Here is a 27655-nt window from a genome sequence, read left to right as displayed (position 1 = left end):
GCAGGGCACACGGGTTCGAGCCCTGGTCTGGGAGGATCCCACATGCCGCAGAGCGACTGGGCCCGTGAGCCACAATTGCTGAGCCTGCGCGTCTGGAGCCTGTGCTCCGCAACAGGAGAGGCCGCGATAATGAGAGGCCTGCACACCACGATGAAGAGTGGCCCCCACTTGCCGCAGCGGGCGAAGGCCCTCGCACAGAAACGAAGACCCAACACAGCCAAAAATAAATAAATACATTAATTAATTAAAAAGACTTGCGCGTGAATGATCACCGAAGACTTATTCATAATCCCCAAACCAGAAACAACCCAAACGTCCATCAACAAGTTGATGGGGAGACTTCCCTGGTGGTCCAGTGAGTAAGACTCCATACTACCAATGCAGGGGGCCCGGGTTCAATCCCTGTTCAGGGAAGTAGATACTGCATGCATGCCAAAACTAAGAAGTCCACATGCCGCAACTGAGAAGCCTGCATGCCACAACTAAAGATCCCGCATGCCACAACGAAGATCCTGTGTGCCACAACTAAGACCCGGCACAGCCAAAATTAATTAATTACTTAATTAATTAATTAATTAAAAATGATAAGTAAGTACTAGGGATGTAATGTACAACATGATAAAGATGATTAATGCTGCTGTATGTCACAAATAAAAGTTGTTAAAAGACTAAAAAATAAAAAAACAAGTTGATGGGTAAGCAGACTGTGATACAGCCATACAAAGGGATACCACAGAGCCTGAAAAGGAATGAGTTACATGCAACACCATGGATAACCGCAAAAACACCAGGCCAAGTAAAAAAAAGCCAGCAGAGTATATATGGTGTGATTCCATTTATGTGAAATTCTAGAACAGAAAGACATAAGGAAGCTCCAGGTCTGCTCCCTCTCTGTGGAATTCATGGGGCCAGCACACAGTAGGTCCTCAGGAAATAGTTGAAGAATGAATAAATAAGTAAAGATGGTCATTTTTCCTTCAGTATCAAAAGAGTTTTCATTTCAACTAGCAAGAAGCCAACTGGTCACCAGCCTACAAGGTTACGGGACTTTTTCTTTTTTAAACAAATAGAACACATTGACCATCTCCAAGTCACACTGGAGACTATTCTCATGATCCAGCTATGGTGCCATTCATTGCTCAGAGTGGGCCTGGACCTTGCTGGGAACTATTCTTTTGCCATGACTGCTGAGCCCGTGTGCCACAGCTACTGAAGCCTGTGTGCCTAGAGCCTGTGCTCCGCAACAAGAGAAGCCACTGCCAGAAAAAGTCATGCCAGAAATGCATTTACATTCCATCTTTTAAATTAGAAATGGTTTTACCTAGCCTGAAGACTCCTATTAGACCACAGACTTAATTCTTTAACAACTGCTCATTTCCAAAATTCCACTGCACCCCAAAAATATACCATTATCTACAACTGAAAAATGTATTCATTTCCTGAATTAGCAGTAATGATCCCTAAAGTGAGAGAGTAACATCATCAAAATGGCAGAATAAGAGTTTTCTACCACCTTCCCCCTCCCAAAGAACACCAATTTTCACAATCACCCATGGACAAGAGTGCCTTTGTGGAAGTCCAGGAGTCCAGCAGAGAAGTTCCAGTACACCATTGGTGCAAAAATCCAATTATATAGGACACATTGAAGAGTAAAGACTGGAGGAGGTTACGCCTTCTTCAAATGCAAAGACAGCGACATAAGACTTTGAGGAGCATGAAAAATCAAGGAAATAAGATACCACCAAAAGAATACAGTAGTTTTCCACAGTAACTGACCCCAAAGAAATGGAAATCTATGATTTGCCCAATAAAGAATTCAAAATTGTTGTTTTAAGGAAGCTCAGTGAGCTATAAGAAAAGACAGAAAGACAATTCAACAAAATCAGGAAACCTATACACAAACAAAATGAGGAGTTTAACAGAGAGATGGAAATCTTAAACACACTCACACACAGAAACTGTGGCGCAGAAAAATACAATGAATAAAATGAACTATGCAATAGAAAGCATCAACATCAGACGTGACCAAGAAGAAGAAAGAACCTGTGTAGAAGACAAGTCATTTGAAATTACCCATTCAGAAGAGGACATAGAAAAAACAATGAAAAAGAACGAAGTAAGCCTATGTATGTAAAGCCTGTAGGATATCATTCAAAGAAACAATCTATGCATTATTGGAGTCTCAGAAGAAGAGAGGGACAAAGGGGCAGAAAGCTTATTCAAAGAAATAATGGCTTAGAACTTCCCAAATATGGGGAGGGATTTGGAAATCCAAGTTCAAGAAGCTCACAGATCCCCAAACAATTTCAACCCAAAAAGATCTTCTCCAAGACACATTACAATGAAACTGTCTAAAATCAAAGACAAAGAGAGAATTTTTAAAGCAGCAAAAGAAAAAAATTCCTCACATACGAGGGAACCACCTAACAGCTATCAGCAGACTTCTCAGCAGAAACCTTGCCGGCAAGAAGAGAATGGGATGACATATGCAATGTGCTCAAAGAAAAAAAATTGCCAGCCAAGAATACTTTATCCAGCCAAGCTGTCCTTCAGAAATGGAAAGACTTTTCCAGGCAAACAAAAGCTGAGGGAGTTCATCACTGCTAGACCTGCCTTACAAGAAATGCAGAAAGAAACTCTTCAGGCTGAAATGAAACATGCTAATTAGTAACATGGAAACACATGAAAATATAGAACACACTGGTACATAGTCAAAATCAGATACTCTAATACTGTGGTGGTGGAGTGTTAATCACTTAACTCTAGTATAAATGTTAAAGGACAAAAATATTATATATAACTATTGCTATAATAATTTGTTAATGGATACACAATATAAAAGATATAAATTGTGACATCAAAAACATAAAATTGGAATCGACAGGTTCAATGCAACCCCTATCAAAATCCCAACATTTTCCACAGAAATAGAAAAAAATCCTAAAATTTATATGGAACCACAAAAGACCCCAAATAGCTAAAGCAATCTTGAGAAAAAAGAGCAAAGCTGGAGGTATCACATTCCCTGATTTAAAATTATACTACAAAGCTACAGTAATCAAAACAGCATGAAAAAAAAAAAAAAACAGCATGGTATTGACAGAAAAACACACAGATCAATGGACCAGAACTGAGAGCCCAGAAATAAACCCACATATATATGGACAATTAATTTATGACAAAGGAGCAAAGAACATACAGTTGAGAAAGGAGAGTCTCCTCAATAAATAGTGTTGGGAAAACTGGATATTCACATGCAAAAGAATAAAATTGGACCCCTACCTTACACCATTCACAAAAATCACTCAAAATGGATTAAAGACTTAAATGTGAGACCTGAAACCATAAAACTCCTTGAAGAAAACACAAGACCTTAACACTGGTCTTGGCAACAACTTTTTGGGATATGACACCAAAAGTACAAGCAACAAAAGCAAAAATCAACAAGTGGAACTACATCAAACTACAAAGCTTCTACACAGCAGAAGAAAAAATCAACAAAATGAAAAGGCAACCTACAAAAGGGGAGAAAATATTTGCAAACCGTATATCTGATAAGGATAGATATCCAAAATATATTAAAAACTCATATAACTCAATAGCAAAAAAACCAAATAATCCAGTTTAAAAATAGGCAGAGGAACTGAATAAATGGCCAACAGGTACATGAAAGTTGCTCAACATCACTAATCAGAGAAATGCACATCAAAACCATAATGAGGGCTTCCCTGGTGGCGCAGTGGTTGAGAATCTGCCTGCCGATGCAGGGGACACGGGTTCGAGCCCTGGTCTGGGAAGATCCCACATGCCGTGGAGCAACTAGGCCCGTGAGCCACAACTACTGAGCCTGCGCGTCTGGAGCCTGTGCTCCGCAACAAGAGAGGCCACGATAGTGAGAGGCCCGCGCACCACAATTAAGAGTGGCCCCCGCTTGCCGCAACTGGAGAAAGCCCTCGCACAGAAACGAAGACCCAAGACAGCCAAAAATAAATAAATAAATAAATAATAATTAAGAAAGCAACTTTAAAAAAAAAAACCACAATGAGATATACCTCATACCTATTAGAATGGCTATTATTAAAAAGACAAGAGATAACAAATGTTGGCAAGGATGTGGAGAAAAGGGAACCCTTGTGCACTGTTAGTGGAAATGTATATTGGTACAGCCACTATGGAAAACAGTATGGAGGTTCCTCAGAAAATCAAAAATAGTAATACTATATGATCCAGCAATTCCACTTCTGGGTATATATCCAAAATAAATGAAACCAGGATCTTGAAGAGCTATCTGCACCCTCATGTTCACTGAAGCATTATTCACAATAGGCAAGACATGGAAACAACCCAAGTGTCCATGGAAGGATGAATGGATAAAAAATGTGGTATATATACAATGGAATATTACTAGGCCACAAAAAAGAAGGAAATTCTGCCTCTTGTGATAACATGGATGGACCCTGAGGGCATTATGCTAAATGAAATAAGTCAAACAGAGAAAGACAAATACTATATGATCTCACTTACATGTGGAATCTAAAAAAGCCAAACTCATAGAAACAGAGAGTAGTAGAATGGTGGTGGCTAGGGGCTGGGGAAATGGGGAGATGTTGGCCAAAGGTACCAACTTCCAATTTTAAGATGAATACATTCTGAAGATCTAATGTAGAGCATAAGGACTATATTTAACAGTATTGTATTACATAGTTGGAAGTTGCTAAGCAAGTAAATCTTAAATGTTCTCATGACACATACACAAAAAGTGTTAATTATGTGAGTTAATGGGTGTGTTAAGTAGCCTTATCGTGGTAATCGTTCCATAATATATCCATGTATCAAATCATCACCTTAAGCTTACACAATGTTATACGTCAATTATATCTAAATAAAGCTTGAAAAAATTTTTTTACTTTTTACTTGAAAAAAGAGGGGGACTTCCCTGGCGGTCCAGTGGTTAAGACTCCACGCTTCCACTGCAGGGGGCAGGGGTTCAATCCCTGGTCGGGAAACTAAGATCCCGCGTGCTGCATGGCGTGGCCAAAAAAAAAAAAAGTAAAAAGTAAAAAAAATAAAAATAAATAAAAAATAAAATAGAAATAAATAAAAATTTTTAAAAGGTACACAAAGCAAAATGGTTGCTCTTGAGAGGTCCATAGGCTACAGGGGCATGTAGAAGGAGTAAACGGACAAAGGTACCAAAAGAAAGAGGTAGGGAAGGCTGCAGGCAGCGGTCACAGCACTAACAAAGGCAGGGAGGGGTACGAGAGCATGGCATGCTTGGGGACCCTCACAGAGGATGACATGGTCAGATGTACCATGCGTGAAAGCCGTTTTTCCTGAAATGACAGCTCCCGTGGCGACAAGAGGCACACATGGACAAGTGTGTGTGCAAAAGAATCAGTCACAGCCTGAGCGTCACTGGGCATGTGCCCATGTCTCCAGCACAAAGAGAAGGGGGGAAGCACATCCTCTCTGCTGCCCAAGGGAAGGAGGGAGGGGTAGATGTCCTAGCGCTGGCCCTTGGCAACTCAGAAATCACAGAAGGAAGCCAACCAGCCTGAGTGCTCACCCGAGACAAGGCCCCGTGTGAAGCCCTTTCCAAGAATGGCTTCACTGACTCCTCGGAGCAGGCCTTGCGGCTGCGAAGGACTGTCATTTATCCCCAGCTGCCAGAGGGGAACCGGAGACTCAGAGAGCTTGACTGTTAATAGAAGGTGAACACAGTCACCAGCTCCGTGGTGAAGGGGCCAGGAGACCAGGTAGGGCTAAAAAGCCAACTTTCAAGAAAGTTTTAGCCCAGGTAAGTAGGTAGAGAAGGCCAACATGATGGCCAATTTTATGTTTATGTGTCAGCTTGACTGGACTACAGGATGCCCAGATATTTGCTTAAACATTATTTCTGGGTGTGTCTGGGAGGATGTTTCTGGATGAGATGAGCATTTCAATCTCCAGAATGAGTAAACAGATCGCCCTCCCCACGGTGGGTGGGCACCATCCAATCCGTTGAGGGCCTGAATGGAACAAAAAGGTGGAGGAAGGGAGAAGTCACTCACTCTCTGCCTGACTTTGAGCTGGTCATGGGTCTTCCGCCCCCAGACTGAAATGTACAGCATCAGCTCTCTGGTTCTCAGGCTTCTGAACTCGGACCAGAAATACACCGTGGGCTTTCCTGGGTCTCTAGGAGAGCAGATTGTGGACCTTTCAGCCTCCACAATCACGTGAGCCAAGTCCTTATAATAAATCTCTTTATACATCCCTATATCTATATTCTGTTTCTCTGGAGAACCCTGACTCGCAGCCACCAACAGCTCTCCCAGCCCGCCCCCTGCAAGCGGTCCTGGCTGAGACAAGCAGTGACAAACAAGGCATCATGTCCAAAACTAAGAAAGTTAATTCCATTCTGAAGGAAAAGGCATTTCCCACCGAACATCAAAAGACAAAGCCACCCACTCTGGTAAGTCCCCCAAAGCACTGTATTCAATTTCTTTGAGGCACTAACCACAGCGGTGATTAAAGACCCAGCTATGCAGGCATGGATTGAATGTCTGACCCTCCCATGTGAAGGCATGGACTCTGCAGCTTTGTTTAATGCTGCGGCCCCAACACCAAGCTGACGCCTAGGTCTCAGCAAGTACTCAGTAAATATCTGAGTGAACTAATGAGTAAATGGCACAAAAACAGGGACAAGAAAGAGAATGAGAGAATTAGTTCTTTATGGGGCAGTAGACGGAGTGGATCTGGACTTTGGAGCCAGAGTCCCTAGGTTCAAATTCCTACTCTACCACTTACCAGCTGCGTGACATTGGACAAGTTATTCAGTCTCGGGGGCTCTACGGTTCCCATCTGTATTATGGGATAAGAGGAGCAACTACCAACCTCATAGGGCTGCGGTGATGCCTCAGTTCATTAGTACATGTGAGGTACATAAAACCCGACACATTTGACAACTTAATAAAAGTGAGCTTAGCTATGATTATTATTAACACTCATACTCCAGAGCAGTACGTATATACAAGCCCCGCAGTCTTGACATTTTAAGCCAGATTATTCCTTGTTTGGGGTTCTGTCCTGTGCATTGTAGGATGTTTAGCATCATCGCTGGCCTCTACCCTAGATGCCAACAGCACTCACCCACCCTCAGTCGTAACAACCAAGTATGTCTCTAGACATTGCCAAATGTCTCTTGGGGGGAGGGGAGATCGCCCCCCCGCCTTGAGAAACCTTGACCTAGGGCACACTTTCCCATATTAACTTATTAAAGGCTCTGAGAAGTCCAACTGGTGGCCTTAATCCTACTCATCCACTGGTATGACTACAGAACTCTTCCTTTGTGGGTCACCATGAAACCTACCTTGGGAAACATTCCTGTGCAGTACTTAGGAGCCTCCGGCCCAGCACCTAAAAGGGACATCCTTCAGCAGATCATGCGTAGATGGGGCAGTCGCTCTATTAAGCCAGGAGACCAAGGCCCAAGCCCTAGCTCTGACCTTGAACTTGCTTTGTGACTGAGTTGTTCTCAGAGCCCAGCTTCCTCCCCTGTAAATGGGGCGTGATAACAGAGGAGCTTGCCCTGTCTACCACTGCACAGAGTTGTTCTGATGACCTGAAAAAGCACTGTGTATCAATATATACATTTTAAAGTGATCTTATTATTGTTATTATCATTTACCCTTCAGATTTAAGCTCCCACTGGGAAAAAATATTCACAACAAACAGGAAATAAAATAACGCACACAAGACCAGGAAGCTTTAAGTCAAGACTGTTGGCCCTAAGTGACTCAAACTGACATTTCCCCGAACAAGATAGCAACAGTTGGACTTTGTATTTTGCCTCCCTCCTTAATGGTGGAATAATAATGCACATGAACAATTCCAGAACTGGTCTTCTTCCCCAGACCCTCAGTATGTATGTTGTTTCTCTGCGTTAATGAGTCATCCAAAATCATGCAGTTATTCAGCACAGAAAACAGATACCACTTTTTGCCCATCACATAGGAAAAAATGTTAATACTCATTGTTGGCAAGAGTGTGTGAAAATGGTCTCCTTCATTCACGGTTGGTGTGATTATAAAATGGCATGTTTTTGAAGTCCAAGTTGGCAGCATCTATCAGATGGGAACATGTACACTTTAACCCAGCAATTCCATTTCTAGAAACGTATCCCCAGTCGGAGATAGATGAACATGCAAGGCCACTGCAGAAACAACACAAATGTCCATTAACAGAGGGTGGATAAATGAAATACAGCGCAAAGTACATGTGAGACCATACAGCGGAGCAGACAGTGGGGAAGCCTGGACTGCAGTCCTGTTTCCACATCTCACTAATTATGTGATTTGGGGCAAGTCATTTCTCAACCTGTCACTCACTTTGCTCAACAGTAAACTGGGGAGTTCCCTGGCGGTCCAGTGCTAGGACTCTGCACTTTCACTGCCGTGGCCTGGGTTCAATCCCTGGTGGGGGAACTAAGATCCTGCAAGCCGAGCGACGCGGCCAAAAAACATAAACAAAACAAAACAAAACAAACAGTAAATTGGGAAAACTGTAGCACCTACCTTACAAGAGAGTTGGTAAGATTAAATTAAATCATTTATTGAGGGGACTTCCCTGGTGGCGCAGTGGTTAAGAATCCGTCTGCCAATGCAGGCGACACGGGATCAAGCCCTGGTCCGGGAAGATCCCACATGCTGTGGAGCAACTAAGCCAGTGTTCCACAACTACTCAGCCTGCACTCTAGAGCCCGCGAACCACAACTACTGAGCCCAAGTGCCACAACTACTGAAGCCCGCACGCCTAGAGCCCGTGCTCCCCAACACAGAGAAGCCACCACAATGAGAAGCCTGAGCACCGCAACGAAGAGTAGTCCCCGCCCGCCACAACTAGAGAAAGCCCACGTGCAGCAACGAAGACCCAACACAGCCAAAAATAAATAAATAAATAAATATAATAAATCATTTATTGAGCACTCCAAACAGTGCCTTGCAAAAAGTAAGCACTCAGTAAGGTTAACCATTACTACTATTAATATTATTAGCATCCATGCAATGGCCCACTAGGCATCCATGAAAAAGGATGTGCTGGATCTCCATGTGCTGCCATGGAAACGAAGCCCTAACAAAAAACCACATGTCCATCAACAAGAGATGGTTAAATAAATTGTGGATGATTCAGAATAAGAACTACCTTGTAATGAAAAAGAACTAACTACTGATATGCACAACCACATGAATGAATTTCACAAACATAATGATGGCAAGAGAAGCCAGACTCAAAGAGTACATAGGATTTCATTTATATTGAAGTTTAAGGACAAGCAAAAGGGATCTATGACAACGGAGCTCAGAATAGTGATTCCCTTGGATGGGGTAAGAGTGGGAATAGACTGGAAAGAGGTACAAGAGAGTGTTATAGGACACCAGAATGTTCTGTGTCTGTTTTTTGTTTTGTTTTGTTTAAATTCCTTAAGTAGAAAATACAATTTTTTTAATTTTATTTTATTTCTTTAATACAGCAGGTTCTTATTAGTTATCTGTTTTACACATATTAGTGTATATATGTCAATCCCAATCTCCCAATTCATCTCACCACCACAACCCCCCACCACCCCCATAGAATGTTCTATGTCTTCATGATCTGGGGTTTGGTTATCTGTGTGTACACATAGGTAAAAATCATCCAGCTGCACTCTTTGGATTTCTGCATTTTACCAGATGCAGCTTTGTGACCTTGGGTGATGATTTAACCTCTCTGAGCCTCAGTTTCCCGTGCCTTGCACGGTTGTTGTGAGGGAAGGAGGTAAGGGTATGTACGGTGCCTGCTTGGGGCAGACTCTTAACAGGCAGCTGCCTCCCTCCTGCCCCCAGGCCTGGGCTAGTCCACACCACCCACCTGGACCCAAAGGCAAATCCTAAACAACAGCTTGATCTGGAAATACTGATCAACACCTGCAACATCCAAAACAGACTTCAACACGGGCTTTTCAGAGCAGAGGCTCTCCTGAAGACCTACCAGAACAGTCCACCCATCCCCTACGAGTACTCAGAAAGACAACACCAAAATTAAATTAAACCTCACCCTACCCAGCTGTACCACTGGTCACTCCTCAATGACCGCTCAGTACACCCACCCACCACCCACTCTTGGTACTCACGGATTTCACTGAATCCTCCAGAACCAACGTCCACTGGCCTGGGTGCCTCTGGTCTGAGAACCTCGGGCCTGAGCTTGGCTGGCCAGAGCTCCTCCGGCCCCAGCACCACTGGAGCGAGTTTTCCTTGGCTCGGCTGCGATGGGTCCTGCTTCGCCACTCTCAGCTCCTCTGGTTTGAGGCTCACTGGTCCGAGCACCACAGGCTTGAGGTCCAGGGGTCTGATGGCCTCTGGATCCTGCTTTGCTGCTTGTCTACTGGTTCTCAGTAGCGAAGCCAGCGTGTCCTGGCCTGTGTCCTCTAAGCAGGAGATGAACAAAGGAAGGGCCTGACTCCCTCGGGTCTCTAGATCTAGGATCAGCTGCCTGGCCTGATCTCGCCGAGACCCAGAGCCTGCCCGCTGTTTGGAAAGAAAGACATGGCACTATTATCCACGTGCCTTCCTGTGAATCTCACCCTGTCCCCCCATTCCCCATCTACCTAAGTCTAAACAATCAGGCACCTCCGCAAACATTGAGCCTGTAGTTGCACTGAGCGTGTGCCACCTGCCAGTCTTTATCTCTTCAATCAGTACGTTGGAGGTGTCTGCGGTGTGCCCAGCACTGTGCCAAGTGCTGAAAATGCAGCAACAAAGCGTCGCAGTCTTCAGGGACCAAACGTCTAGCGGGGGATGTGAACAGACACATCAACGACACAGCAAAGAGAGAAGTGCCAGAAGGGAAAGGACATGGGGCTGGAAGGGTACAGGGGCACTCAACTCAGCCTTGGGGCATCAGGGAAGCCTCCAGGAGGGGCTATCTTAGCTGAGACCCCAGGGAACATTAGGAAGTGAGTAGTGAATTCAGAGAAATGAGACACATAAGGGGGGAGACAGAGAGAGGAGACCTCTGCACCATTGTGTCAAGAAAGCTGTGGAAGCCACTGAAGAGTTTTAAGAAGGGAGTGACAGGGACTTTCCTGGTGCGCCAGTGGCTAAGGCTCCGTGCTCCCAACGCAGGGGGCCCAGGTTCGATCTCTGGTCAGGGAACTAGATCCCACATGTCACAACTAGGAGTTCGCATGTTGCAACTAAAAGTTCCCGCAAGCCACAATGAAGATCCGAAGTGACAAAACTAAGACCCGGCGCAGCCAAATAAATAAACAAATAAAAAGAAGGGAGTGACAGAGTCAGATGCCTTTTTAAAAATCATCCTGGGGCTTCCCTGGTGGCGCAGTGGTTGAGAGTCCGCCTGCCAATGCAGGGGACACGGGTTCGAGCCCTGGTCTGGGAAGATCCCACATGCCGCGGAGCAACTAGGCCCGTGAACCACAACTACTGAGCCTGCGCGTCTGGAGCCTGTGCTCCGCAACAAGAGAGGCCGCGATAGTGAGAGGCCCGCGCACTGCGATGAAGAGTGGCCCCCGCTCGCCACAACTAGAGAAAGCCCTCGCACAGAAACGAAGACCCAACACAGCCATAAATAAATAAATAAATAAAATTTATAAAAAAAAAAAAAAAAAAAAATCATCCTGGGACTTCCCTGGTGGTGCAGTGATTAAGAATCCGCCTGCCCATGCAGGGGACACAGGTTCAATCCCTGGTCCAGGAAGATTCCACATGTTGCGGAGCAACTAAGCCCAAGTGCCACAACTACTGAGCCTGCGCTCTAGAGCCCACGAGCAACAACTACTGAGCCCGCGTGCCACAACTACTGAAGCCCGCGTGCCTAGAGCCCGTGCTCCGCAACGAGAGAAGCCACCGCAATGAGAAACCCGTGCACTGCAATGAAGAGTAGCCCCCGCTCGCCGCAACTAGAGAAAGCCCACGCGCAGCAACAAAGACCTGTCACAGACAAAAATAAATAAATAAATGTATTAAAAAATTAAAAATAAATAAATAATAAAAATTTAAAAATCATCCTGGGGGCAGGGTGGACCATGGCAGGGAGTGGGCCATAGCCAAGTCAGGTGGTGGCAGAGACTTTGCAGCTGGAATGGAGAAAAGCGAGAGGACATACCAGAGAAAGAAGGAGTGGAAATTGACAAGACTTGGGCATTGATTGGGTGGACTGTGAAGTTGCAGGAATGGTCCAGGTTGACAGGTGTCAGGATGGTGGTACCAGACAAAGAGGCGGGGATCTGGTTATCTGCTGGTTGTCCTTTGAGGCCCAGCTCTGGGCAAGTTCCACAGGGATAAGACACCACCCTGTCCTCAAATATCCTACAGCAGCGTGGTCCAAGAGAACTTTCCATGATAATGGAAATGTTCTTTATCTGTGCTGTCCAATATGGCAGCCATCAGCCACATGTGGCTACTGAGAACTTGGGTTATATGACTGAGGAGCTGTATTTTTTGTTCAGTTTTAATTACTTCATATTTACATTTAAATAGCCACATGTGGTTAATGGCTCCTATATTGAATAGCACAGACCTATAGTATCATTGAGAAGGTAATTCTCACTGGCAAAATTAGCTGCATGCCTACTTCTCTGCAAGTAAATGGTGGTGTTTTGGTTTCTCTCAACATTTACTGAACACTCACAGACACTGTGCTAAATGCATCATTTCATTTAGTCCTCCTCAACAACCTTAAGGGGTTTAATTACAATTATCCCCACCCTATGGATGAGAGAAACTGAGTCTAAGAAAGGTGCTGCAACTTGCTAATACGTAACAAAGCCAGGATGACAGCCCAGATCCACGTGGTTCCACCATACTAGGGGTGGCAAAATGGTGGCCCATTGTTCATAAGACATTCTCTAAAAATTCCGAATTTGTTGCTAACATTTTTTTTTTTATATTGGAGTATAGTTGATTAACAATGTTGTGTTAGTTTCAGGTGTACAGCAAAGTGATTCTGCTATACGTATACAAGTATCTATTCTTTTTCAAATTCTTTTCCCCTTTAGGTTATTACAGAATATTGAGAAGAGTTCCCTGTGCTATTTTTGCTAACATTTAAAATCAGGGAACTCGACATCAAAATCAAGATTTCCAGCTTCTCGGGAATTCCCTCGTGGTCCAGTGGTTAAGACTCCGTGCTTTCACTGCCAAGGGCCTGGGTTTGATCCCTGATCAGGGAACTAAGATTCCATAAGCCACACAGCGCAGCCATAAAAACAAAACAAAACAAAACCCTAACCTGGCAACACTGGGCCAGCATTCTGGTATGACCATACTCATCTGGAGCTGGGGGGCAGGGCAGAGGCTGCCCGCTCTAGTGCCCACCCATTGGGCCTCCAAGGACATTCGAGTTTATGACTCCTATGAATGTACCTGATGGCACGGGTATGGCCTCAAATCATTTCCACTCCTCAGTACACAGCAGATGCTCATAAGACTTCTTTTAATATTATTATTCATTGGCAATTTTCCATATGATATTTATCCTATTAAAGACTTCCTCACTGGATCAGGCCAAGTTCCTGGATGATGCAGAAACTGGCCTGCAAGCAGCCCACAGGGCACTGTGCAAGGGCCTCTAGGAAGCCACACACTCCCACTGTATCTTGTGGTAAAAAATACCTCCTGTTCCCTCCTGACCTCACAGGCCTGTGGTGAGAGTCAAATAAGACAAAGACATGACAGTGCTTTTAAAGAGAACCTCAAATGTTTGACTTTATTATTCTCTTCATTACCTGCAGTAGGCCCCTCATCTCCAAACCCCTTACAAAACATAATCGTTAACTCATGAGGGGCTGGCCAAGGAGGACACGGCACAGCCAGCTACCATATGATGTGCCCTCACTCTGTGCCTGAGACTTTACTGTTTCACACCCGTTATCTCTTTTAGCCCTCAGGGCAATACTGCTGTTGTCCCCACTTCACAGCCCAGGACACTGCGGATCGAAGAGGATACAGTGTCAGGCAGTCTGACCTCCCAAGTGGGTTTCCTGAACCTCCACGTTAGAGGAGGAAAAAACAGTACACCGCTGCAGCAGCTAACGGTGTACTCTGATGGTGCAGGGCGTGGAATCGCTTTAGCAAGCCCTCGAAAAGGTGTTTGGGGTTGTTCGGTTCCTCTGGGCAATTTAGTGAGCTCGACGCCCTGCGGGAAAACGGGGTTCCCTGACAATGGTTCCCCAGAGGGAGCGGGTACTGCGTGGCACAGACGCGAGAGGAGAGGGCGGGAGCTCGGCCATTAAGTCACGGTGTGGCTTCAGCAACCCTCTCCGCGCGGCCTCGCTGTCCCCATCTGTGACCTGAAGTGTGCGCGACGCGGGAAGCTGGGGGCGCCGGCCGGCGGTGGGGTGGGGGCCGCACCTGGATGTCCTCGATCATGTCGGGGGTGAAGAGCTCGCGATTCAGCAGAGCGTCCCAGAGGGCGGCCACCTGCAGCTCACCGACCAGCCGCACCCGGCACCGCCAGAGGAGCCGCCGGTCCGCCTCGTCCATGTCCAGCAGACGGCAGAAGCCCCAGTCGCCTCTGACCGCTTCCGGGTTTCGGCCGCCGAGCCCCGCCCTCTCCCCAGGACCTGCCCCGGGACCTGCCACCGCGTTTCGCCCCGCCCCCATCTCCCCACGCCCCTGGGTCCCGCCCACAGACACCGCCCTCGAAACCCATCCCCGCGTTACTGCACCGCCCCCAGGCTCCGCCACCTCACTACCTTTAGCCCATTCGGCTCCGTCCCCGCGCCCTGGCGCGCCCGCAGGGCGCGACCCGCTCCCAGGACACACCCGCGAATCTCCGTCACGGGCCCCTGCCGGAATTGATTGCTACTTCGCTTTCGCAGAGACTCGGAGTGGTTTACTCTTCTAGTAAGAGAGACTGTCATGCCTGGAGCCATGGTCTGTCCCGCCCCATTCGACCCCCTCCCGGGCATGATTCCCCTCTAGCCCCCTGCCCTGCCCCCAGTGAAACCATAAGTCTCCGCCCCGTGCCCAGATATCCTGGTTTACTTTGCCAAACTTGTCTCATACAACCAAGCCCACCTTATAGGTCTCCCATTCCCCTCTTCCCTCCCTCCCACCCTAGCACCTCCCACAAAGAAAATAACCGGCAGAAATCTTGTCCTCTGAACAATCAGTTTGTACGGCTCATTTCCTCGTTTCAAAAATTGCTCCTGGTCTTCCCTGGTGGCGCAGTGGTTGAGAGTCTGCCTGCCAATGCAGGGGACACGGGTTCGAGCCCTGGTCTGGGAAGATCCCACATGCTGCGGAGTGGCTGGGCCCGTGAGCCACAATTACTGAGCTTGCGCGTCTGGAGTCTGTGCTCCGCAACAAGAGAGGCCGCGATAGTGGGAGGCCTGCGCGCCGCGATGAAGAGTGGCCCCCGCTTGCCACAACTGGAGAAAGCCCTCGCACAGAAACGAAGACCCAACACAGCCATAAATAAATAAATAAATATATATATGAAATATAAAAAAAAAAACCTATAAAAGTGTGAGGAAGCAAGATTAAGCATAAAAAAAAAAATTGCTCCTATGTCAACAATATTTCAATTAAAAAAAACATTGTGCTAGCCACTTTACACTGTATTGCCTCGTTTCTCCCTGACTACAATCCTACCAGGGTGATAGTCTTTTCCTCCATTTTCCAGATGTGGACGCTGGGGCTGTAGGAAGTGAAGTCACTGTTCAAGATCACAGAGGTAGTAAGTGGCAGAGGCGGGTAGGATTTAAACCCGAGCCCAACTCAAAGTCCACACACAACCGGGAATCCACTTTAGAATGTATTCTCTTGAGCAGCGAAACCTCAGCCCCATTCATTCATTTATTCCACGAATATTTATTGAGATCCTATCTGTGCCAAGGTCTGTAGAGGCACCAAGAATATAGAGACAAACAAAACAGACTTTAAAAGACCTGCTTTTATTTATTTTAGGCTGTGTCGGGTCTTCGTTGCTGCGCGCGGGCTTTCTCTAGTTGCAGCGAGCAGGGGCTACTCTTTGTTGCGGTACGCGGGCTTCTCATTTCGGTGGCTTCTCTTGTTGCGGAGCACAGGCTCTAGGCGTGTGGGCTCTAGGGCTCATGGGCTTCAGCAGTTGTGGCGCGCGGGCGCAGTAGTTGTGGCGCATGGACTTAGTTCTTCCGCGTCGTGTGGGATCTTCCCACACCAGGGATCAAACCTGTGTCCCCTGCATTGGCAGGTGGATTCTTAACCACTGCGCCACCAGGGAAGTCCAAAAAGCCCTGCTTTTAGGTGCTTACTTTCCAGTGGGGGGAGACAGATTATAAACAATATAAATAAATAAAAGATACAGTACGTTAGATAGTGATAAATGCAAAGGAGATAAGACTAAATAAGCAGAGCAGGAGGACATGAAATCTCTTTCTTTATATCCCCAAGGAACTTATGTCATTGGCTCAATGAAAGTTTACCTCACTCACTTGTGCCTCTCCTCCACCGCCCCCACCAGCATCACCATACACATATCCCTTTCCCGTGCTTAGGACAGGACCTTGTACATTCTAGAGTGGAGATTGCTTTTTGGTATATAGGATTAGGAGTCCTGGATTCTAAGCCTTGGGCAAGTCCCTGCCCGTCTCTGGGTCTCAGTCTCCCCCATCAGGATACGGTGGAGTTGGACTAGAAACGATCCCTAAGGTCCCTTCCAGCTCTGACGCTCTAGGATTCTATGAATAGGGTTAAAGAGAATAGGGACCAGCGACTGCTTCCCCACCCCAGCAACTGTTGCTAGACAAGGGCCATCTCCTGGTAGAAGTGGAAACTCCTCCCTGGATAGGGGAGGTGTTTTGGCATCCCATCATGCATCGCGACTTCGCCTCGCTAGGAGGCACGTTTTAGCCTCTTTGGTCGCCACCATCCTTTTGGATCCAGCCGGAGCGCGAGCCTCGTTCCTATGACAACCGCGCCAGGTCCACGCGCAGACGGCGGGTGGCAAGGGTCAAAACAGATTCTCAAAGTTGAAGCCCTCGAACTGTTCAGTCCGCGCCTTTGGTGCGCCGGGCCTTTAAGTATCACGTGACTGCCCTCCGGCTTGTCCCTCCTCTTTCCCCTCCCTAGGACCCGGCGAGCGCTGGTGTGGAGCGGAGGCTCTCGGCCCCGCGGAGTAACTGGAGCACGGACGCTGCAGCCGGTTAGGACGGTGCCCTTTCCAGGTAACTACTTCCCGGCGTGACGCGCGGAGCCGCAGATGCGGCGGGACCGGGCGGGCTCAGGGATCTCCCGTCAGTTCCTTCTCGTTCCCGGTCCCCTCTGGGCCCGGGGGGAACCCGGAGCCGATAGGGCCTGGCCCAGGGTTCTCTGGGGCGGCGAGGGATGCGGCTGTCTCCTGGAGGGTTGCGACCTCCGGGGGGAGCTCGAGGCGGGGCCGAAGCTCTGGGACCGGCTGCCTGGTCCGGGGGATACTGCCCGCGGGCGATAGCCTACCTGTTGGGCAGGTTGTTTCCTGCCTTGAGGCCGGCACCGTCGAGCTGTCAGCAAAAGAACACAGCGCCCCGGCACTTGGGCCCTCTAAGTGGAGGCGACTGACACAGTTGAATAAGGCACTGGTTGCACTGCATGGTAGAAGAAATAATGGCAGTAAATATCGCTTATTGGCTGCTGACCCCGTGCTCAGTAACTCCTTTACGTACGTTTAACTCCCATTTTGATCCTTTCAAGGTGGTATTATTTACCCCCATTTTATGAAGGAGAACATGAGGCTTAGCAAGTTTTAAGTAATTTGTCCAAGGTCATAAAGTGGTAGAGGACAGATCCCAATGTTAGTCTGATTACGGAGTCCATGTGCTTAATTAGTAGCTACATCACCTCAATTTTTAGCGTGCTGTATGTGTTTTGTAAGAGAATAGATTATAGATTGCCTTTACAAAGAAACTGGTTTGTTTTAGGATTTTATTCAGCATGCTTGCAGTCCTAAACAGTGGCATCAGATCAGTCAGTTTCTTGAGGATTTAGACTCCCACTTGTCAAAATCCACAATGTTACAGCTTTGCCTCCCTGAAGTAAGATGTCACATTAGATACTTGATCCTTAATATTTTAGTGATTTGTGAGAAACCAAGATAAATATGGCCCTTGAAAAATCATTGTGTGATATCACAAAGATCATACTCCTGGAGTGTAAATGTCCCTGCAGTACAGCACTACCTTGTTCATTAACCAGTCAGGATTATTTCCAAAATCCACAGTGAATTCAGTCACTACACTCACCAGAGTTGGAGCTTTAACATTTGAAGACCATGCCTGGTCTACGATCTTTGCCATTAATCCCCCTTCACGTGGCAAACTAAAATTTTTCTCACCACTTTTTTTCATCTGAGGTCTCCATTTATAATGACAGTATTGCTAGTGATTAAAGAACAGCTTCTTATTTTCTTGTTTGAATGGGCATGGTGAGAAAGAATAGAATTGGGGCACACAAAGTTATAACTGCAGTTTTTTTAGAGTATTTCACTTTCATTCTTATACTTATTTAACTCCCAAGAACATCACAACTATCTCATTTTGTAGTTTTGCACATGGTAAATCTTAAGATTTCATGAATTTGTGTAGCATGTGCTCAGTGAGGTATTCTCTAACCACATATTTTAAGTTTAAACTTTTATTGTCAGAATAAGTGAAATAGTGTATTTGAGATGTAGTTGCCTTGATTTCCCTGTGTATGTTTTCCCACGTTTGCTTATTATTTCTTCTTCTCATTCATTTTCAGTCATTTCTGAAGCTTTTCTAATACAAGGATTTTGGAGAGTTGCTATTCTTATTGCTCATCTCTTCATCTATAATAGTTCTTATTTGTGATATTCAAAAACAGTAGCAAGATTGTTCATTTAAGAAGATGTGGTCAAACAGCTTGGCACTTTTCCTGCAAAATATCTTTTGTTTTGTTTTTCATCTGTATATCTTATACCTTTACCTAGAAAGCAAGACTCTCCAGATTTCTACCACTAAAACTTACTGCCTCTTCAATCATTTCAGCTCTGGAAAGGAAGAGAAATGGAAGTGAAAAAGTTGAGCATTTCCTGGCAGTTCTTGATAGTTCTGGTTCTGATCCTGCAAATTCTGTCTGCGTTGGATTTTGACCCATACAGAGTCCTAGGGGTCAGCCGAACAGCCAGTCAGGCTGATATTAAAAAGGCTTATAAGAAGCTCGCCCGGGAATGGTAGGTGAAACAAAGAAATAGCAGTTTAAAATAAGCTAAGCAGTTTTAGCAGGAGAATGAAGCCTAAATTATGGTTAGCTTTTATTTGTCTCTGTTTCTATGTTCATTAAATATATCATATATATTTGTCTAACGTATTTTATGTGGGAGGACTTATATTCATATGATTCTAGAATTTTTAGTGATGAGATCCAAAGCCTCTGTTACTATGAAACCCCCTGTTAGGAATTTTGTGGCTTAAAGAATTGACTTGATACTGTTTACTTATTTAATGTTAAAGTAAGTAGGAGGAAACTTTAATAAACATATATTTTTAATATAATATAAATTATATATATATATATAATATATATAGTCAAGAGTGGATAAGCTGCCCTTCCCGTGATTCATAAAGTAACTCTTTATGAGTGCCATTGCTAAAGGGAACACTATCCAGTCCTATTGTCTAGGTTATTAATTTTTAAGCTTTCAAAAAAATTTTATAGTAAGAGCTTTTTGCCCTCAACTTAGTAAGAATATTCAGGAACTGAGTACATTACTTTAAAAAATTATCACATAGAAAAATCTTAATTTTACCTGTAGATATTGTATATGCTAGGGAATAAGCAAGTGTTTGTGATTTAGCAGGATAGCAATAAATTTAAAACTTATTTTGGACAAACATCATCGGTTTCTTCCACCAATGCCTTGGACATGACAAAGTAGAAGCGCTAGGTTATATAGCTGGAGGGGAGCAGCCGGAAGAGGAAAGGATGGTGAGGACACAGGCGACTAAAGCTGGGTGAACCAACCAGAAGTAAGGAAAGACAGTTTGGGATGGGAGCCATCATCAAGTACCTACTGCATGCTACGCTCCAGGTTCTATGCTGTTTATCTCATTTAAACCTTATAATTACCCTTTGAGGGCGGATATTGCTGTCCCTGTTTTTCGGGTGAGGAAATAGGTTCACAGTTGGTTAAGTCTGTATTACCTTTGGGTTCCATAGGTTGACCTTCTGCACCAGCAGGTAGTTTATTGCTGTTTTCTTTTTTAATCACTTACGCATCTGGGCAGAAGTGAGAGTGAGTGGGTTAGTGTCTGGGTGGGTAGGAAGTTATGCAGGAGCAAAGCTGCCACTGTGCAGATGACACCGCAGGCTGTGTATGACTCGTGCCTGACACCATTTTTCTTCAGTGAGAGATGCGTCTTAGTATTCAGTTGGTTGCAGTAAAGGTGAAAGATAGTATAAAATATACTTTTGAATGTTTTGAATATGTAACTATCTTAGACCATATTCATATCATGAGGAACCCAGAATTGGATACTAAAAACACAATCTCTGATTATGCATGGCCTCTTTCCAGGGACTCTACAGCCAAGTTGCTTTCTTTTCTACATCATTTCAGACTCTTGCCTCTTTGCATTTAAAGCAAAATACATAAATCTGCAATTCATAAGGTAACAACATTCTTTTAGACACAGTATGGCCTTTGAATTAATTCACAAGGTAGCAATATTCTTTTGGACAGGATATGGCCTTTGACAAAATTTGAAAGCAGAAATGATAGCTTGGTTATGTGGGATCTATTAAAATGTACAGCTTTGACTTTTCTATCTTCCAGAGCTAAAAAAGGGTGTTGTGATATTAATTAAATAAATCATATGCTTCTCCTCCTTAATTAGAGTCTCTCTAGGCATAATACGTCACCATAGAAATAAATAAACTATCATCCAATGAAAGTCTAAAATTTTACTTTACCTTTATATTTTCACTGTACTATTATTTTCTGCTGTTTTGGCTCTGGCAGCATTTTATCAATGAAACAGTTGGTTTCATTTCATAATGGTTTCATATACAGTTGGCCCTTGAACAACATGGGTTTGAACTGTGCAGTTCAGTTGAGCCCCATGTTGTTCAAGTGTCAGCTGTACACTGACATAGCAGTTTCCCAGTTTGACTTTTCAGAATGAGCTATCACAGTGGGGAATGGTTAATTATTGAATTGGATTTGTAACCTTCCTTGGCTGTTTTACCACTTAATAGTATTTCTTACATTGCTCAAGAGCTTTCCCTTTGCTTGGTGAAACCTTTCTCTTTTTTTTTTTTGAGAGTTTTATTTGGCAAGAATTTTTAGGACTTCAAGCCCGAGAGGCAGCATCTCAAGTAATCCTGAGAGAACTGCTCGGAGGAGGCGATGGGGGGAGGTAGGATATATAGAGGTTTTGCAACAAAGGGCAGGTAGTCCAGAAACCATATTAAATTACTTTTTATCTCAGAAAAACTGTTTCTCTCCCAATAATTAAGTTTTATTATAGGTACTTTTCTTTTGCCATCTACACTGGCAGAATAACTCCTCCCACCCCAAGAAAAAGGCATCATAAAATTTGATTTGAAGCAAATGGGTGTAATGTAGTCAGTCAGCTCAACAATAATTGATTTGTCTGATACTTTCCTATATTACTTTTTCTACCTTCGTTTTTATTCCCTTAAAGGTAGCGCTAGACAGCAGTAGATACCAAGTGCAGTATTTTCTTCACTTTGAAATTTAAAGGGTGTGTATAATATTGTAGTCTGTGAAATGTTTCATATACACTGAAAATAGCATTGGATGGTACTTTCCTAGAGCTGACTTATCCTTTTCTAAATGTTTTCAACTTTGTGGTATCTTCCTATAATAAGGAAAACATTCCTTATAAGCTAAAACCGTCTTATGGTATCCTCCCTGTTCTTGGGCCTTGGTTTCCTCTGTTTCAGGATCTGTGGTTTTAACCCAGCTCTCAATAGTCTGTCTTTGGTTCAGTCTCCTTAAAAGCTCCTTCCTACCCTTCCCTTCTCCCCCTACAGAGTTCTGTATGTTAAATCTTCATTTGTGCAATTGCATTATTTTTATCTTCTCAGCCTTTGGCCTAAGTTTGAATATTGAAAGCACTTTTTTTTTTTTCCAGTCATCCGGAAACATACTTTGGAACCACCATCTTGTTTCCTTAAGTCATTATTTTCATTGACATCTAGCTGAGATTTTTTCCCTACTAATATTCTTAACAGGATTAAATATTTAAGGGAAGAATGATGTCTAAATTCAACAGCCAATAATTTGAAGGTTTTTTTATTTTTAGAGAAGTCAGAATATTGGTATAATTCATTCAAACATGTTCCTGCTAGAATAAGTTGGTCAAGTTATAAATTTTTTTTATTCCGATGTACTTGGTGCTGTTTTTAGTTGTCATTTGCTTCCCAGTGGATTGTTTCTTTCCAGAACCTTTCCTAGAGGAAATGTACTAGAAGTTAGCAGGAGTTATTACAAAAAAATAAGCTCTGTAATAGAATCTCTTAATAAAATGAACATTGAAAAATCAGTTGGTATAAAACACCGATTTAGATCTTAGGCGGTTCTAAGGAAATAAAACCCAGCCCCTACTTTCCAAAACTTTAGAATCCCCAAAGCTGAAATTGGTACAAATACAAGAAGATTACAGAATAATATATGGCAGCAAGATGGATACAGTTAATTGCCAGCTGTGTATAATAGCAAATATTAGTTCCAATATTAGTCGAAATCACTTTGTGTAAACTAGATTTTTCTCACATTTTAAAACATGTGCCCTTGTAATTATTATGCATTTGTAAGTAGGCAGTCAGGCAGATGGGATAACCAGGGGAAGAGTGAAAACTAAAATGTTCTAATTTGAACATCAGCAGCAAGATACCATTTGGAACATGGTTGTTACTAAACAAATTCATGGAGTATCCTAAAAACTGTTAGCTTTGTCTACCTGAGTTGTCAGAAGAAATACCTACATTGATATCATTCTAACATTGGGATGAAATGCTGCCATCCTGGGGAAAGAAGTTGGTTCTTACGGATAAGTGACTTTGACCTTGAGCTCCAGCAGTGTTTGGGAGCAGTGTAAAGACAGATACATATCCCACCTTCCTCAGTGAGAGCCTGGAGCGCTATCTGGTGCTTTGAAAATGTGCCCAGCTGAAGCGCTTTGGGAAGAAATGGCCTGTTTCACAGTTTCATTTACTATAGTCACGTGAAGCAACTAATTGCTTCTCCCATTTTTAAGAAACTGTCCTAACAAAATGCCCTTCCATTTGCCTCTGTGTATACGAAGATGTTAATTGACCATGTATAGAACATTAAATCCATCCTCACTGCCTGCCCGTTTGTGTTTCAGGCATCCTGACAAAAACAAAGATCCTGGAGCAGAAGACAAGTTCATTCAAATTAGCAAGGCTTACGAGGTATCGTGTCAAACTTTGTGATGTATCTTTTAGCTCTTATAAAATATATCTTAGGTGATCAGTTTTGTAAGGTCCTCTCGGAGAGGGCATGTTCCCCATGCCCTTGACCCCGTTTCTAGGTGATGGTAGAGACAACATATTTGGCCACATCCAATATGTTGAAACTAGTACCTGCACACTCAGCTCTTAGAAAAACTGGCCTATTTTAAAGGCTTTAATTGGAATTTTAGAAGTCACCCTGAATGTATGTCTCTATTTCCTTATATTACATGCTCACTTAGGCAGCACATTTACTAGAAACTTATATTTATATATATATTTTATTTATGGCTGTGTCAGATCTTAGTTGCGGCACTCAGGCTTCTCTCTAGTTGAGGTGCGCAGGCTCAGTAGTCTGTGGGTTCTGTAGTGAACCCACACGCAGGCTTAGTTGCCCCACGGCCTATGGGATCTTAGTTCCCCGACCAGGGATCGAACCCGCGTCCCCTGCATTGGAAGGTGGATTCTTTACCACTGGGCCACCAGGGAAGTCCCGAAACTTATATTAAAGAATCACAGAACAATTTGCCTATATTTATTAAAGTGAGTTAAGGTTACAAATACATTTAAACACAAGGTTTTTAACAGTTTTCCAACATATCAGCTTAAGTAAGTTGGTCTGGAATATGCAAGAAAGATAAGTCCATGGCTTTCTGATTTGTGTAGGGTAATGCTCTTCCACAGACAGTGCTCAGCTTATAGAATGATGCTTCATCCTAAAACAGGTTCTTGAATTTTAGACTTCAAAGTTACTTCTAAGTAAGACAAAGTCAGCTAACATACAGTCACAGAATTCAATCCTGTGACTACTTTTTGGTGTTCACAGCTTTCCATACCTTCGTTTGAATTACTCCAACCTAGATGGTATGACTGAGTCAACGTTCTCGAGGTTGAGCCCTAGCGATCAAAGTTATGTTAAGTTTTCTTTGCTTTATTGATGTATTTAGTAGTGTGATAGCTCAGAATCTTTAAAGCCAAGATGATCATGAGTAGCTACACAACTGAAGTATTTTGGTCTTGAAATACTTAATTTTTCTATTAAGAGAAGTGTTTCATGGTATATTGAGTGATTGCATTTAAAACATCTAATTGTGTTGTATCTTTACATTTATTTTTTTCCTATGTCTTCCAAGCTGCCTACAGGAAAGTCCTTTAGATGATCTCTTTTTTTTTTCTTCGTTTCCCGGATTTCTTATTTTTTTTTTCCCCCTTTCTTTATAGATTCTTTCCAATGAAGAAAAGAGATCACATTATGATCACTATGGAGATGCCGGGGAGAACCAGGGCCACCAGAAGCAGCAACGAGAGTATCGCTTCCGCCATTTCCATGAGAATTTTTATTTTGATGAACCATTTTTTCACTTCCCTTTTAATTCTGAACGGCGAGACTCAATTGATGAAAAGTATTTATTGCACTTTTCACATTATGTGAACGAAGTGGTTCCAGATAGCTTCAAGAAACCCTACCTCATTAAGATCACCTCAGATTGGTGCTTTAGCTGTATCCATATTGAGCCTGTTTGGAAGGAAGTAGTTCAAGAACTGGAAGGGTTGGGTAAGATCATTTTATTCCTTGGAAGATGTTGGTATAGGAGAAGGTGGCTTTTACATCTCTTGAATTTTATGGGATATTTGGGAGAAGGAACAGTTAATGTGACTTCTCTTCACAAATTCATGGTGACTGGTGTTTTCCGGGGACACATTTTCAGAGAGGGGAAATGTGTAAGCCACTTTCATCCTGCGTTACTAACTTGAAGCTTTATCTATATAGTCTCCTAACATCTAGTTGAGGGCCTAATATAGAGGAAAAACTTAAAAATTATTGGTTGAACAAAGCAGCCCTCGAGCACCAGTTTTAATGCTGGTAGGATCTGCAGGTTATCCTTATGGTGTTTGTGATTTCACTCTGTGTATTAATTTGCTAGGGCGGCCATAACAAAATACCACAGACAGGGTGGCTTAAACAGCAGAAATTTATTTTCTCATAGTTCTCAAGGTTAGAAGTCCAAGATCAAGGTGTCGACAGGTTTGGTTTCTTGTGAAGCTTCTCTCCTTGGCTTGCAGACAGCCACCTTCTCCCTGTGTGTTCACATGGTCGTCTCTATGTATGTGTCTGGGTCTGGTGTATCACACTCTTTCTGTGACCCTAACAACCCCATTTTAACTTAATTACCTCTTTAAAGGCCCTGTCTCCAAATATAATCACACTCTGAAGTACTGGGGATTAGAGCTTCAACCTATGCATTTTGAGGACATACAATTCAGCCTATAACCCATAGTGTTCTAATGGTCATAGGTTACCACTCTCAAATCACAGATTAGCCTTTCCTTTGTTCATAGGCACCACTTAGCGCCAGGAAAGTTTTAGTGATCCAGGAAGGATATTTATTTTAATAACTTCTAAAAGTTGGAATTACTGAATTAAATGTGTGTGCGTGTGTATGTATGTGGTTTTTTTTTTTTAGCTCTTTTTTTTTTATTAATATTACATTCATGGTAGAGTTTTATTTATTTATTTTTTTGGCTGTGTTGGGTCTTTGTTTCTGTGCTAGGGCTTCCTCTAGTTGCGGCAAGCGGGGGCCACTCTTCATCGCGGTGCGCGGGCCTCTCACTATCGCGGCCTCTCTTGTTGCGGAGCACAGGCTCCAGATGCGCAGGCTCAGCAGTTGTGGCTCACGGGCCCAGTTGCTCCGCAGCATGTGGGATCTTCCCAGACCAGGGCTCGAACCCGTGTCCCCTGCATTAGCAGGCAGATTCTCAACCACCGCGCCACCAGGGAAGCCCTGTATGTATGTGTTTTATAGGCATTCGCAGACCTATTGAGTAACTAAAAAGGGACAAACTCAACCATAGGGGCTGAGGGGCCTGGATTTCTCTGGAGAGCGTGCACCCCTGAAAGCCATCAGTTCATTTATTCTAAAACAGAAATTTCAACCTGTTGTCCAGAGGCACTCAGGTACTCAGATTTGCCAGAATGCTTTCCTAAGATGGAATCAAGTTCTTGGAAGACAAGGGAGTAAGTTTAGCACATCGTCTCACGTGTGGCGGGCGGTCAGTAGATGCTTTCTGTGGCGCCTGATGAATGAATGAGAGGCCGAGATCAGGCGGAAGCCACCGGATTGGACAGCTTCTTCATCACACAGCACAGCTGCACTTTGTGCCATGCCAGGTGGTGTGCTGAAAATCATTTAACCTCTTCAGTCTAGGAGCTGACATTAAAACCCCATAGCAGAACGTAAACATTGACCCAGTGCATAATTTAGAACGGTAATGCATTTACACCAAGGTCAGATCAGAGCCAACAGGCAAACATACATGACGTGAGGCAACATAGCACAGTGGTCAGCTGTTAGGAACACATGCCTTGGAGTCAGATAGACCAGTTTTCAGATCTCAGCTGTATCATTTACTACTTTGTGTCCTTGGACAAATTACTTAGCCTAAGTTTCTTCAGCTCTAAAATGGGGTTATAATGTCAAACCAACAGGATTATTATGAATATTAAATGAGAAAAAATGTGTTTTAAGTGCCTGATATATATGAAGTACTTAATAAATGAACCTTAGAGAATTTCTGGTTAATGGGGTTTTCTGGTTTACCAAACTAAAATTTTTGAAAGCACCTATTTTGTAAATTCCTTTTAAAAATCTTCCTTAAGTGTTAGTTTTCTTCAGCTCATAGACTGTCAAGCACTGACTTTTGCCTTATTTTTAGCTAAAGATGATTAGATGATTAGAAGCTGGCTGGACGGGAAATGGAGGAGTAACATTCAGGCAAGAGGGAACAGTGCAGGCAGGGCAACAAAGGGCATCCTCAGAAGAGCCAGCAGCAAGGTGTGACTTGAGTGCAGGTGAGAGTGGAGGAAGCAGGAAGAGCATGCTGGGAGCCAGGTGGTAAGGAGCCTTAAAGTCCAGGCTAAGGAAGCTGGACTTTAGTATGTAGTAAAGCCAAGAGTGATCTAATCAGATCTGTGCATTAGAAAGCTAACTGTTCAAGCTGCGTGAAGGACAAATTAAGGTAAGAATAGAGGCAGGGAGGTTACCAGTCCTGGCAAGACAGCAACCATTGGCCTGAGCTTGGGCAGTAGGAACAGAGAGGGGACAAGTGTCGGACATTTCAGGGGTAGGATCATGAAGGGACCTGGCACCTGAGGACCATTTAAATGTGAGAAATGAGGAAAAGAGAGGGAGTCAAGATTG

At 44.0% G+C, this 27655-nt stretch overlaps 3 protein-coding genes across 13 annotated transcripts in view; 1 reads left to right on the top strand and 2 right to left on the bottom strand.

Moving 5' to 3' along the window:
- CASP9 (caspase 9) overlaps positions 1-14589 on the bottom strand; it is a 30875-nt gene extending 16286 nt beyond the window's left edge. For 6 of the 11 annotated variants that reach the window (XR_014241772.1, XM_082381828.1, XM_082381831.1 and 3 more), the window contains exons 1-2: positions 14388-14588; positions 10148-10544 (exon numbers count right to left, since the gene is read on the bottom strand). Coding sequence is in view for 10 of the 11 variants with exons in the window: in XM_082381828.1 (XP_082237954.1) it covers positions 10148-10544; positions 14388-14519 (529 nt within the window). In the remaining variant the exon portion in view is untranslated. Of the gene's footprint in view, positions 1-10147; positions 10569-10646; positions 10783-14387 lie in introns of those variants that run through there. The other 5 variants (XM_082381834.1, XM_082381829.1, XM_082381830.1 and 2 more) reach the window with 3 other exon arrangements.
- Positions 14590-17073: 2484 nt separating this feature from the next.
- Positions 17074-27655, top strand: part of DNAJC16 (DnaJ heat shock protein family (Hsp40) member C16) — a 37541-nt gene continuing 26959 nt past the window's right edge. Inside the window, exons 1-4 of the mRNA XM_082381360.1 lie at positions 17074-17185; positions 19004-19188; positions 23351-23417; positions 24678-25011. Coding sequence (XP_082237486.1) covers positions 19022-19188; positions 23351-23417; positions 24678-25011 — 568 coding nt within the window. The 5' untranslated portion in view covers positions 17074-17185; positions 19004-19021. The remainder of the gene's footprint in view (positions 17186-19003; positions 19189-23350; positions 23418-24677; positions 25012-27655) is intronic.
- Positions 19221-27655, bottom strand: part of AGMAT (agmatinase (putative)) — a 44869-nt gene continuing 36434 nt past the window's right edge. Inside the window, exon 6 of the mRNA XM_082382089.1 lies at positions 19221-22433. Coding sequence (XP_082238215.1) covers positions 22386-22433 — 48 coding nt within the window. The 3' untranslated portion in view covers positions 19221-22385. The remainder of the gene's footprint in view (positions 22434-27655) is intronic.

This window comes from Balaenoptera borealis (assembly GCF_965194805.1).
Source record: "Balaenoptera borealis genome assembly, chromosome: 1".
Lineage (NCBI taxonomy): Eukaryota > Metazoa > Chordata > Mammalia > Artiodactyla > Balaenopteridae > Balaenoptera > Balaenoptera borealis.
This window is presented reverse-complemented; position numbering and strand designations above follow the sequence as displayed.